At 45.4% G+C, this 13,924-nt stretch overlaps 1 protein-coding gene across 3 annotated transcripts in view; it reads left to right on the forward strand.

Moving 5' to 3' along the window:
* The window catches only part of Loxhd1 (lipoxygenase homology PLAT domains 1), a 133,935-nt gene that overhangs the window by 45,767 nt on the left and 74,244 nt on the right, over nt 1–13,924 (forward strand). For all 3 annotated transcript variants that reach the window (XM_048806606.1, XM_015482237.2, XM_015482238.2), the window contains exons 9-14: nt 740–875; nt 1,403–1,563; nt 2,533–2,619; nt 3,019–3,154; nt 10,419–10,573; nt 12,797–12,957. In XM_048806606.1, coding sequence (XP_048662563.1) covers nt 740–875; nt 1,403–1,563; nt 2,533–2,619; nt 3,019–3,154; nt 10,419–10,573; nt 12,797–12,957 — 836 coding nt within the window. The remainder of the gene's footprint in view (nt 1–739; nt 876–1,402; nt 1,564–2,532; nt 2,620–3,018; nt 3,155–10,418; nt 10,574–12,796; nt 12,958–13,924) is intronic.

Genomic DNA, 13,924 nt, shown 5'->3' on the forward strand with positions numbered 1-13,924 from the left:
ACACACACACACACACAAATACCAGCTAAGGAATAAATACTAAGACAGTGATTAGTCAAAATAGTTGATCCATGGGAGAGTCACATTAGACTTTAAGTTAAAAACAGGTTAAAGCTTGGAATTTAGTAATGTGAATAGTCAAAATTTCTTTGCTGAGAGAAGATTCTACAGGGTGCCAGGAACATTCCTTTGACTATCCATAATGTGAGGAGCCTGGGCTGGATAGACTTTGGGGGTTCTAAATGAACGACTCCAGAGTGTGGGCAGTGATGGAGATGTAGGGGAGAGGCCCGAGTGAGGACACAGCCCGCAATAGGGCAGCTGGGTTTGTATTCAATTCCAGATATGAATTAGCTTTCCTGTGATTTGCCTTCTTCCTACAAGACAATTACAGGGAATTAATTGGGTAGTCTTGGTCATTTGGTTCAGATTAGCCAAGATTTCATGACAAACATATAGAAGTAGGGTGTTCAAGAGGGTGTTGCATACAGAGGAACAGGCTTGAGAGCTAAGCTAGGAGATTGGAGGATGGACGACACCTACTCTGGAAGACTCATTGGAGGAGGTCTTTCTCAATCGCAGATTTAATGAGACAGCAGAAGTGGCATTCATGGAGGGTCCTAACACAGACATCCCTTCCCTTGGGTTGAGGGGGCTGGTGAGCCTTGTGAGCAGGTCCCCCCAGGACGCCCTTCCCTTCTGTCCCTTATCTTCCCTTCACTTGCATCTGCCCTCCCAGGTGGTGATTCTGTGCCCCTTCACTGGCATCCAGCAAACCTTCCCCTGTAGCAAATGGCTGGATGAGAAGAAGGCAGATGGGCTGATCGAGAGGCAGCTCTATGAGATGGTGTCTCTCAGGAAGAAGCGGCTGAAGAGTAAGTACAATGAGCCCCAGAATCTTCCAGGAATACCAGGATGTCAGAACACTGTCAAAGGCTTTGAAGGGGTCCACACCTGCCTCTCAATTCTCCTCTACAGATACTGGGAAAGAACCCTTTAGGGGACTCAGTTTTACAAGGTACAGACCATACCACATCACACACCTGGAACTAAGACTGACTCCAGGTCCCCAAATTGGAGAAGTGGCTAGGGGTTAAACTGAGGGATTCACTCCAGTGCATTCTGAATATACCAGGTAGGGTGGGCGGAGTCAATTCTTCCCCTATTTAAGACATACCACCAGTAGGCTTTGTCTGTTAAAAAGACATGGAAGAACTCTATTTTTAATAGCAGGAATCCTCAGCTTTCTAAATACAGCCCTTCTTATACTGGGTTTCTGAGAGTGGGACACACTTGCCTGTCACCTGCTGTTCGGTCGTGATCATTTTCTCTTCTCTTTCCTACTGGTAACCTGAAAATCTCTTCAGTTGATGTTTATGGTGCACCTTGATCTGTCTTGTAGAATTTCCTTGGTCTCTGTGGGTCTGGACCACGGACCTGAAGAAGGCTGGCACCAACTCTCCCATCTTCATCCAGATTTATGGACAGAAGGGGCGGACAGATGAGATTCTCCTGAATCCCAACAACAAGTGGTTCAAACCAGGTGTCATCGAGAAGTTTAGGGTAGGAGAGAACTGTGGTGAGGTGGGTGGGGAAAGGAGGAAGGATGTGGCAGGTATTCGGGAGAATCTGATTTTCTAAGCCAGATTGGTTTTCAACCAAGTTTGAAGACGAAATGGAGAGTTTACCCCCGCCCCCGGCAAGGGGTGACACATGTGATGATTTATAGGCAAGGGAGTGAAAGGGAGACAGTTTAGATCTGCCCTTCATCTGAGACAGTAGGAATCAAGCCAGGGGGAACAAGGATGGAATGGTTCTGAGCATCTAAGAATTGAGTGACTGGGGGAATCGTAGAATAGAGACCCGAGCACCCAATATGGGCTGAATTAGACAGTAAGGGTCAAATTAAAGGAAAAGTATGAATTTCAGGGCATTTGAAGGGAAATACAGCTTTAAAACTTTCCAGTACATATGTGACTAGAACAAGGGTCCCCCTCACCCCACTGAAGTGTTGCTTTGACCTTTCGGTAGGAATAATTTGTAATTTGCAGTCTTCCCTCAGAGAACCCCATTGGTGCCTTATTCTAACACTCGATTCATTGCTCTTTATGTATTTGTCTTTCCTGCCAGATTTGAGCCCCTAGGGAAAGGGCATGGCTTTGGTATTGATCTTTTTGTCTGTTCCACTGCCCAGTGGAGTCCTGGGGCTGTGGGCCTGTGCTAATTTGCAGGGCTGTCATATAGATTTTGTTACTGGAATTTTATTGCTTGGAAGGTTTTCTTTAGGCTGCATCCCACTGTGGGTCAGTTATTTTCGTTTCGTTTCACCAGCCCAGACTGAACCCCAGTTTTACATGGCTGTCTCTCCCCATGGGCCTTTGGCTACCAGGAACAGGAGAGGAATGAGGGTGTTGGGGGAGGACTTGAAGCCCATTCATCCTCTCGAGGGAGAAACAGCCCCGGTGGCCGGCTGTGAGGAGACAGGCATTTTCCCAGCCATGCCTGCTCAGACCTGTTCATTTCTCGACACAGATTGAGCTCCCAGATCTCGGCAGATTTTATAAGCTTCGAGCATGGCACGACAGAAGGAGTCCTGGTTCTGGATGGCATTTAGAAAGGGTGAGATGTACCACCTTGAGGGTTGGGAGAGGAATCAGAATTGTCCCTCTTTGTGACTGTAAGTTTACTCTCTATTGGAAATAGAAGTGGAGAAGCGTGGACATGGGCCACAGGTACTTCCAGATGGCTGGGGAGAAACCTTCCAAAGCAGACTGAGAAAATGCTCGGGCGTCCATGGGGCCTGCATATCTGCCCTAGTTACCCATATGCTAGGCAAGTGTAGGTCTCTAGGGGACCAGGGGGAGAAATATTAACCTGTCTCTCTGCCTTCCGAAAGGATCCTCTCCAGGGGATGGCCTTGACCTTCCTGAGATGAGATAGCAGAATGGTGACTTCAGGGCATGGGTGAGAGACTCTGCTACCTGAAAGTCACCTGCTCACCCTGGAACTTCATTTTAGATGACCCTGATGAACACTCTGAATAAGGACAAGTATAACTTCAATTGCAATCGCTGGCTGGACGCCAACGAAGATGACAACGAGATTGTGAGGGAAATGACCGCAGAGGGCCCAACAGTGCGGAGGATCATGGGCAGTAAGTACTGATCACTGCCCATCCTGGGGAAGGCCGTGGACCTTCTACGTGGTGTGCCAAGGGACACTTGAACTGAGCTGATAGTGTTGTCCACTCTGCATCTCAGGAACCCTCTGACTGCCAGAGTGGGTTTTGAAGTTCCCAGCCTCAAGACAGGCTTGAAGGAGCCACCTTCAAGGCATGATGCTCCAACACGACCGTGATGGGTGGGTTGGGGAGGGAGGGGAGGTCTACGGGTCTTCAGGTTGGCCATGGGAGGGTGAGAAGACTCTGCTCTAAACAGTAATTCTCCAGAGCTGCCTTGAAGTTAAAGGAAGTGTCTTTTTATTCCCTTCAAATTATGAAATGCAGAGACTGATTCCCCCAAAGGAAGGCTGGATGTGGATTCTTGCAGCCATGCTTGGCTGCTACCCGATGAGCCTCTATCTCTATTTGAGGCTGGTAGGAGAGGGACTTAATTTAGAGTCTAGCAACCACATTCACAGAACCAAAGGGAAGTCATTTTGCCTCTAGGTTATAGTAGTAGAGTGTTGGCAAATACTCAGCACATGTTCTGTCCTTTTCCCATGGCAGACACTACTAAGTGACATGACATTCTCTCTCATTGAATCTGAAATGAGCTTTGCAACCATCAATATAGCAATTCAACAGACACTACCAACTGATCAGAACTGACATGTAAGATAACATGTGTGTTATCTTTGTGGCAGTTCTTAATCTTTTCAATAGTAAAGTAATATTGCAAAATCACAAAAAGCTAAGAACATACAGAAAACAATGTCACCCATGGTTCTAGTAGCCCTACTAAATATTGCAGAAACATCAGTTCACGGGTGATCATGTGGTACTTATGAGTACTCTGCATAGACACACTCACTAGAAGCACCCTCTGTATTTGTTGAAATTATTTGATATTAGAGTTAAATGCTAAGTGTGTGTGTGTGTGTGTGTGTGTGTATGTGTGTTTGCATCTCCAAATAGCAAATATCTCAAATGAGATCATCCAGTCTGTTAGTCTAATTAGGCAATACTTATAATTAGTAACAAGTTTCCTCTGTTTTATGGTTTCTTCATTTTTAATTAAATATACGACTATAGAATATTTGTGTTCAAAGCCCCTTATACTCGTCTGATGAAGAACTGAGGAAGTTCTTGCTATGATCACATAGCTGGTTAGAGACAGAATGAGACCTAGAACAGGTCTTTGATTCCTGGTTCAGTGACTATTCCAAGACACCACATCTGCCTTTTCATATTCAATAGTGGTTTGCTTTGGAAACATGGCGATAATCTTTCTGTGAGTATGATAATACCATATGCTCCCCAACCAGTTGGGACGTTATATCATATGTAGCCCACCAGGGCAGAGATGCTCCTGTTCTTACCTGAGCTATCCACTTTGTGCGCCAGAATTGAGCTTGTAGGTAGGTGTGAAGAACTGGGAGGGCCTCGTGGGACCTAACTGCTTTTCCAAAGCCTTCTAACCATTCTCATGATATGAGTTCTGCAGTCTCTGCTTCCAAAGTTACCTGGTGCTTTCATTCCTGAGCCTTCTGTGGTGTTACCTACAGCTGTGATCTACCGCCTCTTCTCCAGGTGTTCTCAAACTTCAGGGCATTCTCATCTGGGGGCTTGTCGAAACACAGTTTGTGGGGTCCCACTGAGAGTTTCTGATTCAGTGGGTCTGCACTGAGGCCTGAGAATGTGCTCATCTCGCCCATTTCTTGGTAATGGCAATGCTGCCCCTGGGGAACCACACTTTGAGAACCACCAGGCCAAGGCATGTGCCCCTTTTCTGTGGCTCTCACCTTCCATGATTTTGATTTCTGTATCTGTCCCTCCTCCTATCTTTGGTTCGTGAATGTTGTCTAGATACATCGAGAGGTGAACTTCCTGCCCAGGCACTTGGGATTAAACTTTGCAGATAAAGTGGCATCTGAGCCAGGCCTTCTACTCTAAAGGCTGTTATTCGGTTTTTGTCTTCTGTGATTCTATTAAAGAACTATTTCAATGTGGAAAAAAAAAATCTGGTGATTAGCCTGGGCTGAGGCTGCCTGCCCTGCTTGTAAAGGCAGTTTGACATCTTCCAGGGGTTCTCGGCAGTTCTTTGGAGCCCCTACCGACTCAAATCGCTTTTCCCCAACTCCTGTTTCTGGCCCACTGATATTTCTCTGGTGCTTGGAATACACCTATGTCCTCGTCCAGATCTCCTTTTCTGGTCTGGATGCTTCTTTGTAGCACTAAACTGAGCTGATGGCAAAACATCCCCCTTCCTCAGTTGCTACCAGTGTGTGATGAATAACGTGCCAGGATTCCCGGGAAGCCCTGGGGTGCCGAGTCTTGAACTCATGTACATTGAGTAAATACCAATTTAAAATCAATTCTGAGTTTGGAGTTGTGTGTCCCCAGTTTACTTATAAAATAATGGCCAGCCAAATCAGCAATTAATACCATGCCTGGGAGCCGAGAGGCTTTGGGGAGTGATCATCTGATTAACGCAGACCAGGAGACACGGACAAAACAGGCAGAGCAGCTCACAGTTTATTTCCACCTTGCCTTTCCCTTGGGAGCTCCAGGAGGCAGCGACATCAATGAGATCAGCATTTTCCACTGTGATTATACACCGCTGATGAGAGGGCAAGAGAGTCCATTGGACTTGAGTGCCAAACGAGTCGCTTCTCGTTAATCAGACTGAGCTGTAATTTTTAAATTAAAGTACAAGAGGTTTCTGGTACTTACCCATGTGTTTAAAGTCTTTCACTGCTGATGTTAGCAATGCAATTGTTCTTAATCGTCCACAGACTTCTCACCAGGAAGAATTTGGGACCTCTGTGGCCCTTGGGCCCCAGGGGGCCCCTGCAGAGAGGGAGGACCTTCAAGGACTTCCAATTGAATGGACCTTAGAGGTCCCAAACAAAGGGGGCTGGAATTCCTAGGCAGAGGAATTTCTAAATTCCCTCCTCATTTGGCTTCTGGGAATTGCCTAATCCATAGAGTTAAAACTGTAGAACTGGCCTTCATCAAAATTCTGACGGAGGGGAGGCTGGCATCCGGGTCTTTCCTTCTCTTTTGTCCCCCAGGTTTCTACTTTCTGGTTTTCACTCTGGTCAGTGCAGATCATTCCTCTTAGTGTTAGCACAGCGTATCCAGGACAGCAGAACACAAAGACTCACCTTCACTCATCCAAAGGCTGAAGATGCAGGGTGAGCAGCTTTGGATTGTCGGGAGTCGATTAGAGGGGGCAGCGCTGGTTGGGTTTTGAAGGCTGTGGCCCAGTGAGCAGGCATGGGTGGGAGGTGGGAGGGTGTTCCTTGGACTTTAACTCATGGTTTAAGTGTCTCCTTATGTCTGCTGTTCTCAAGGCAGGTCTCGGATATGATTCTTCCCCTTTTTTTCTAACAGTGTTTTGCTACATACATACCTGTTTCCTTGTGTACCCACCTGTTTAGTGGTCCAATTTATTTTTCAAATGTGTCTAAGTCTCCAAATAGAAATGGGTACATTACTGAAAACCTAATTGGACATTGAATTAAACATCCTGGTGGCTTGTCTCCTTCCTAATATAATTTCAACCTCATTTTAGATGGATGGCCAATGAGTAGGGTCCATTTCTAAAACAGCTTTATTGAGATAAAATTCATGTGTCATACAATTTGCCTGTACAAGGCAATGGTTTTCAGTACATTGATACAGCCACCCAGCCATCATCACTGCCTCTAGAACATTTTCCTCTCCCCCAAAAGAAATTTCATACCAATTAGGGGTCATACCATTTCTCCACCTTACCCTTCAGTCTCTGACAAACACTCTGTCTCTATAGATTTACCTATTCTGGACATTTCATGGAAATGGAATTATACCTTGTGAACTCTTGCATTTAACTTCTTTTAATTAGCATGTTTTCAAGGTTCATCCATATGTAGCACGTATTTGAACTTCATTTCTTCTTATTTGCTGAATGATATTCCATTGTATGAATGTAACACATTTACGTGTTCATGAGCATTTAGGTTTCCACCTTTCAGTTATTATGAATAATGGTGGCATGAACATTTACATACAAGTTTTATGTGGACGTGTTTTCAATTCTCTTGGGCATGTAGTTAGGAGTAGGAGGGCTTGGTCATATAGTTACTCTTTGGTTTACTTTTTTAAGGCACTACTGAACTGCCTATTAAAAAGTTGTACCATTTTACATTCTTACTGGTAATCAAAGAGAGTTCCCATTTCTCCACATCTTTACCAACACTTGTTATTCTCCTTCATTATTCTTTTTCATGAATGTTTTGGTTATTCTGGGTTCCCTTGTAATTCTATGTGAATTTTAGAATCAACTTGTCAATTTCTACAAAGTCCCCTGGGATTCTGATAGGATTATGTTGAATCTGTTCACCAGTTTGGGGGTGTTGACGTTTTGACAATGTGAGATCCTAAAATCTATGGATACAGGATGTTTCCATGCCCATGAATTGAAATCTTTAATTTATTTCAACAATATTTTGTAGTTTTCAGAGAATATATATTTCACAGCCAGGCATGGTGGCACATGCTTGTAATCCAGTGGCCTGGAAGGCTGAGACAGATCACAAGTTCAAAGCCAGCCTCATCAAAAGCTAAGAACTAAGCAACTTAGTGAGACCCTGTCTCTAAATAAAATACAAAATAGGGCTGGGGATGTGGCTCAGTGGTCGAGTCCCCTAAGTCTAATCCTTGGTACCCCCATCCCACCCAAAAGAATATAAAGAATATATATTTCATTTGTTTTGTTAAATTTATTCATAAATATTTTATTCTTTTTGATGTTATTGTGAATGGAAATGTTTGGCTTGGGATGTTTTATTGCTAGAGAATAGAAATACAATTGATTTAGGTATATCAATCTTGAATTCTATAACTTCACTGAATTCATCTGTTAGTTCTAACAGTTTTTAGTGACTTTCCTAATACATGATCCTACATCCGTGAATAGTTGTGATTTTACTTTTTCTTTTCAACCCGGATCCCTGTGTACTTCATTTGCCTCACTGCCTTTCCCCAAACCTCCAGTACCATGTTGGATGTGTGGAAGTGGTGAGAGAGGACACCCTTGTCCTATTCCTGATTGTGGGGGAGAGCATCCAGTCTTTCACCATTGGGTGGGATGTCACAGAAGAACTTCATGGGTTGAAGTTCCCTTTGTTTCTGTTTTGTCAATGACTTTTATTAAGAAAGGGTGTGAGATGTTGTCAAATGCTTTTTTTGCATGACCATGTGATTTTTTGTTTTTTTAATTCTATTGGTATGATATAATACATTAATTAATTTTCAGAAGTCAAACCAATTTGCATCTCTGAGATAAATTCTATGTGGTCACAGTGCATAATTCTTTTTATATGTTGCTGGACATGGTTTGCTGGTATTTTGTTGAAGACTTTTACATCTGGATTCATAAAAGATATTGGTTTATAATTTTCTTTTCTTGCAATGTCTTTGTCAGTTTTGGTAACAGCATAATAGTCTTTGTCTTAGAAAGTAGCAGCAGACTTCCTATTCTGTTCAGAGCAAATGATGCCAGCATCATGAGTTGGGAAGTGTTGTTTGCTCTTCCATTTTGGCAAGAGTTTGAAAAGAATAGGTATTTTTTCTTGTTTGAATTTATGGTAGAATTCAGTGGTAAAGGCTTCTGGGCATAGGCTTTTCTACATGTGTAGTTTTTTGATTAGGGATTCAATCTTTTTGCTTGTTATAAGTCTATTCAGACTGTCTGATTCTTTTTGAGCCCATTTGGTGGATGTTTTTACTTTTGACCTACCTGTGTCTTTGAATCCAAAGTGTGTCCCTTGATAGATAATAGTCAGGTCCATTTTCCATCTTACAAATCACCGTATAATAAAGAGTTCAATTTTGTTATTGTTATTTGAATACTAACAGCTTTCAAGTTACATCACCTCATTTTTCCCTTTCTGCCTGATATCTAGGTGAGCTGATAAGAAAGCCTGGATCCTTTGTCCCTTGGCACTGGTGGAAGGTGGAAATCACATAAGCCCTGATCCAGGCATAGGAACTCCTGCCTTCATCTCGGCACCTAGTTTTCATAAAGCCCCAATCTCCCTGATGCCTCAAACTATTTTTGGACCTTCCTGGGAGCCTGTCAAGCTCTCCTAAGAACTCCTCATTGTGTGACTAGTACATCTTACGTTTGCTCTTGGCCCATGTGTACTTTCTCAGCTTTAATGTCCAAGCAAATCTGGGGTGGGCAGACCCATCCCGTCTCTGCAGGATGACCACCACACTCTGCCTTTTGATCAAAATGCTAAGTCCATTTACATTTAATGTAATTGTGGATACAGTAGGATTTATATCTACCATCTTGCTGTTTTCTGTATGTCCATGGTATTTCCTTTCCTGGTATTAAATAGATATTTTATAGAACATAGTTTTATCTTTCCTTGTTGTTTCTTTTACTATGTATTCTTTGAGTTATTTTCTTTGTCATTGCCCAGGAAATTACAATTAACATCTTAACTCAAAAAACAATTGAGTTCAGATTAATATCAACTTAATTTCAGTAGCATCCCCAAACTGCTACAAAAGAGGTTTGTTCCCTTCTCCTTTCTCTTGCACTAGTATTGTTGTGTAAATGGCATTTTGACACATTTGGGGAGACAGGTGCACCTCCCCCATGGTGCCTTTTCAGTGTTGGAAAAGGCCATTGTCCTTCCCGCTGTGACTGCATTTGGTGACTTTCTCTCTTCTTCACTTCCTGGCATGTCCTCAGTGCTGGAGGGTTCTGAAGAGAAGGGGAAGTCTCAGTTAGGGTTCATAAGGTAAAAGCCATCTTCCTTCAGAGGACAGGACTCATATGAATTGGAGAACATCCTAAAGGTTTCCTGGATCCAGTGAATTAAGGGCCAAAATGTTTGGACCAGAACCATCCCTGAACACTGGCCAGTTCCATCAGAGTCCCCTGAGGGAGTCACAAACAATTCAGTTTTAGGAGTCCTATCTTTGGAAATCAAGGGGCTCAGGAATCTGAATTCTTATGAAAGTTTTTCAGGGATTCCGATGTTTGGCCAGGATTGGGTCTCTCTGGTGTGTTGAGGCCAAGGGTCTTGGGGATGAGCTGGCTCTTGCCTGGTTCATTGCAGCAGGACTTAGATAGCTGTGGATGAGGAGCAATCTCAGCCCAGGTGAGAGTCGGGAGGAGAGAAGGAGGCAGAGCTTAGAACCGGGTGCTGGGCTTGTCAGCCAATGGAACCTCTCTCCCTCCCTCTCTTCCTGCCAGTGGTCCGGTACCGAGTGACTGTATGCACAGGGGAACTCGAAGGTGCGGGAACTGATGCCAACGTCTATCTCTGCCTTTATGGTGATGTGGGGGACACCGGGGAGCGGCTGCTGTATAACTGCAGGAATAACACCGACCTCTTTGAGAAGGGCAGTGTAAGTTGCCTTCCCTCCCCTCCGGACCTGGTTTCCCTTCTTTTATCTTCCCCACTCTTTTTTTTTTTTTTTGGTACCAGGGATTCAACCCAGAGGCACTCAACCACTGAGCCACATCCCAGCCCTATTTTGTATTTTATTTAGAGACAGGGTCTCACTGAGTTGCTAGGTGCCTTGCTTTTACTGAGGCTGGCTCTGAACCTATGGTCCTCCTGCCTCAGCCTCCTGAACTGCTGGGATTACAGGTGTGCACTGTTGGACCTGGCTTCCCTGCTCTTTTAAAATAGAGTTAATGACTGATATTGGGACTTCAGCCACCAAATAGCCTCTCTCTGAATGGGGAAAATGGGGGACTGGGGAGTCCTGGCAGGAGCCAAGCAGTGCCTGGCTTATTTGGTCCCTGAGCATTTGTCCAGCTGTGATTCACTAACATGATGACACCTACCAAGCTCCTAGGACGATGCAGCTAGGACCTGGAGAGCCACCCTAGAGGCTAGGGTCCCCTCCTCACCCCTGAGCTTTGAGAAGAGGGGAGGGAGAGCAGTACCTTTCTTACCTCCAGAAAGGACAGGGAGAAGGATTCTGGGTCTCTGTATGGCACTAGTGAACTCAGGCTGGGGGAAAGTCGGGCATCTAAGGCCAACACGGAAACTCTACATCTCCACTAAGACCACTGGGGGCATCTCGTTCAAAGTCCCTTGTGAAAAAGAAACCAAGAAAGCCACTAGGCATGGGAGTGGGAGAACAGGGTTCTGCTCCCAACCTTTTTACAACTGTTGTAAGTATTCCCTGTCACCCCACGCACCCAGTGGGTTTACTGGGGAGGGCTTATGAAGCAGTGGGGAAAGAGGCAGGCAGGTAGGGGGCAAACAAGCCGTGAGCCAACCACTCCATTCCTCTGTGCCTCCTTTTCCTCCTTCTAAAATGAGGCAAAGGATTCCTACCTGTGGCTGGCCTTGTGAGGTTAGGGATGGCTGTTGTAATGCCCCTCATACCTGCCCCATAGCACACAGTAGATGCTCAGTAAAATCATTGCTGCAGATAAAGTGAGGCTCTAGTGAGCTCACAGGTAAAGGGGCAACTGCAGAAGCCTTCACCCTGTCTCCTTCCTCTGCCACCCCTTCCTTGGTGAGTGTCAGTCAGCTTTCCATGGCTGTGACAAAATACCAGACAGAAATCCATTTAGAACAAGAAGGATGTATTTTGGCTCATAGTTTCAGAGGTTTCAATCCATGGTTGTGTGGCGCTATTGTTATGGGCCTGTGATGAGGCAGAGCATCATGGCGGGGAACCTGTGGTAGGGCAATGCTGCTTACTTCATGGTGGCTGGGAAGAGAGGAGAATCCAGGGACAAAATATGTCCTTTAAGGCATACCCCCAGTGACCTGTCTCTTCCCACTAGGCCCCATCTCCTAAGATTTCTACCATCTCCCCAAAGCACCACTGCTGGGGACCATGTCTTCAACGCACAAGGCTTTGGGAACATTGCAGACCCCAACTATAACAGTCAGGACAGGATGGACCCTGGGAGGAGCGTGGAGGCCTGTTGTGAGGCCAATCCAAGTTGGCTTAGTTCTTAGATCTTGGCTATGGGCATGGATTCTCTGAGCAGGATGTTGCGGGGGGGCCCAGGGCATCTGGGGAGAGGAGGTGGGCTGCCTTGCCTTCCCTTGCAGTCTTACATTTTTCTCTCCTTCCCACCCACCCACATTTTTCTCCACTCTTCTCCTCCTACATCTTCTGACATCTCTGTCCGTAACTCCCACGTATCCTCCTCTAGACCTAAAAACTCTTCATTCCCTTTATTGTTGCTGTCTCAGTGGCAGGAAAGACTTCAAAATCGGCCAGACCACTTGGTCTCCCAATCAGTTCTAATCATCCCCGTCTTTAGAATAGCTAGTGACTGATAACAGCTTTACATATATTTGTATTCCTAGGGGAAGCTGCCTTTTAAAAAGAGATTGTAGGGAATGGCCATGATTTAGCCAAAAAAAAAAAAAAAATCAGATTTTGGTTGTAGGGAACTTGACATTGTACAATAGTTTCAGCAGGAGAAATTGGGAGACGGGTGAAGTCTGTTCTCCACCTCTGAAAGACCAGTAAGCCGACCTGTCAGCTCTGCCTTCTCTAATTTCTGGGTGTGTGTCTCCCTTTGGTGTTTGGTCCTGGGTAGCCACCATCCAACTGATCCCAACTGACCCGGCTGTCCTTCCCTCCTTGAAGGCCGATGAGTTCACCATCGAGTCTGTCACCATGAGGAAGGTGAGGCGAGTGAGGATCAGACACGACGGCAAGGGCCCAGGGAGCGGCTGGTACCTGGAACGGGTGCTGCTGAGAGAGGAGGGGCAGCCCGAGAGTGACAACGTGGAGTTCCCGTGTCTCAGGTACCTGGGTCCCATCTGCTCGTGTTTTCTCCAGCTTAGGCTCTGCTCCGTGAGTGTGGAGGGGACCCAACGCTACTGCCAGGACCAGGGAGCAAATCAGTGGCTTAAGGCTGTCGTGGGGGGAAGAGTCCCACATCCCACCCACCACTGCGGGGGGGCAGGGTGTCCAGGTGCACTTCTAATTTGCTCCATTTAAGTATCAAATGTTGATATTTTCTTATAATACAAGTTGACAATCTCTGAATTTAAATGAGAGCTACTGCAAAGAATTAGTTGTGTGCTGACTTAAGGTTTTGAATTTAAGGTGTGCTTTTGTTTAAATAGCCTTCCGACCGCATCTTTTCCCAGTTGACATCTTTTCAAGTTATCTCGCTTGTCGGCATTTCCTTTCCGCAGCTTGTGAGCCAGTAAAGCTTCTTTTCCCGTTTTCTTTTTCTGAAGCATTTGGATTTCTTACATAGCCACTTGGGTTCCTGTTGACTTCCAGAAGTCTCTGAGGCAAGGTGGTCCTTTGCATTCTCCTGGAGCCATGGCAGGAGGTGCACCCAGTAGGATTAGCTTGGGGCCTGATCCTCCAAGCTGCCTGTCTCCTCAGCTGATCTGCCAGGATCAGGAAGCATTGAACTAGGGCAGGTGTGTGTGTGTGTGTGTGTGTGTGTGTGTATGCATGCGTGCACGCACGCCCGCGCACACTCACACCCAGGAGAAGAGTAATGAAGCCCCCAACAGATTGACTTATTCATTTAGCAACATCTCACTGTGAAACTGGGCTGGAGTATTTGAAGCCAAAAGGAAACTGCATTTTTTTTTAAAAAAATATCTATTTATATACTGCAAATATTTAGGTAGAAATGAAATGACGAGTCATGGTTTCCTTTTACCATTGGGAGAGGCTGGGGATGGATCAATGGAGAGAGAAGAGAAAGCTGATGGGATTTCCCGTGGGGGGCTGTGGGGGGGTGTGGGG

Source organism: Marmota marmota, unplaced genomic scaffold (assembly GCF_001458135.2).
Source record: "Marmota marmota marmota unplaced genomic scaffold, marMar, whole genome shotgun sequence".
Taxonomy (NCBI): Eukaryota; Metazoa; Chordata; class Mammalia; order Rodentia; family Sciuridae; genus Marmota; species Marmota marmota.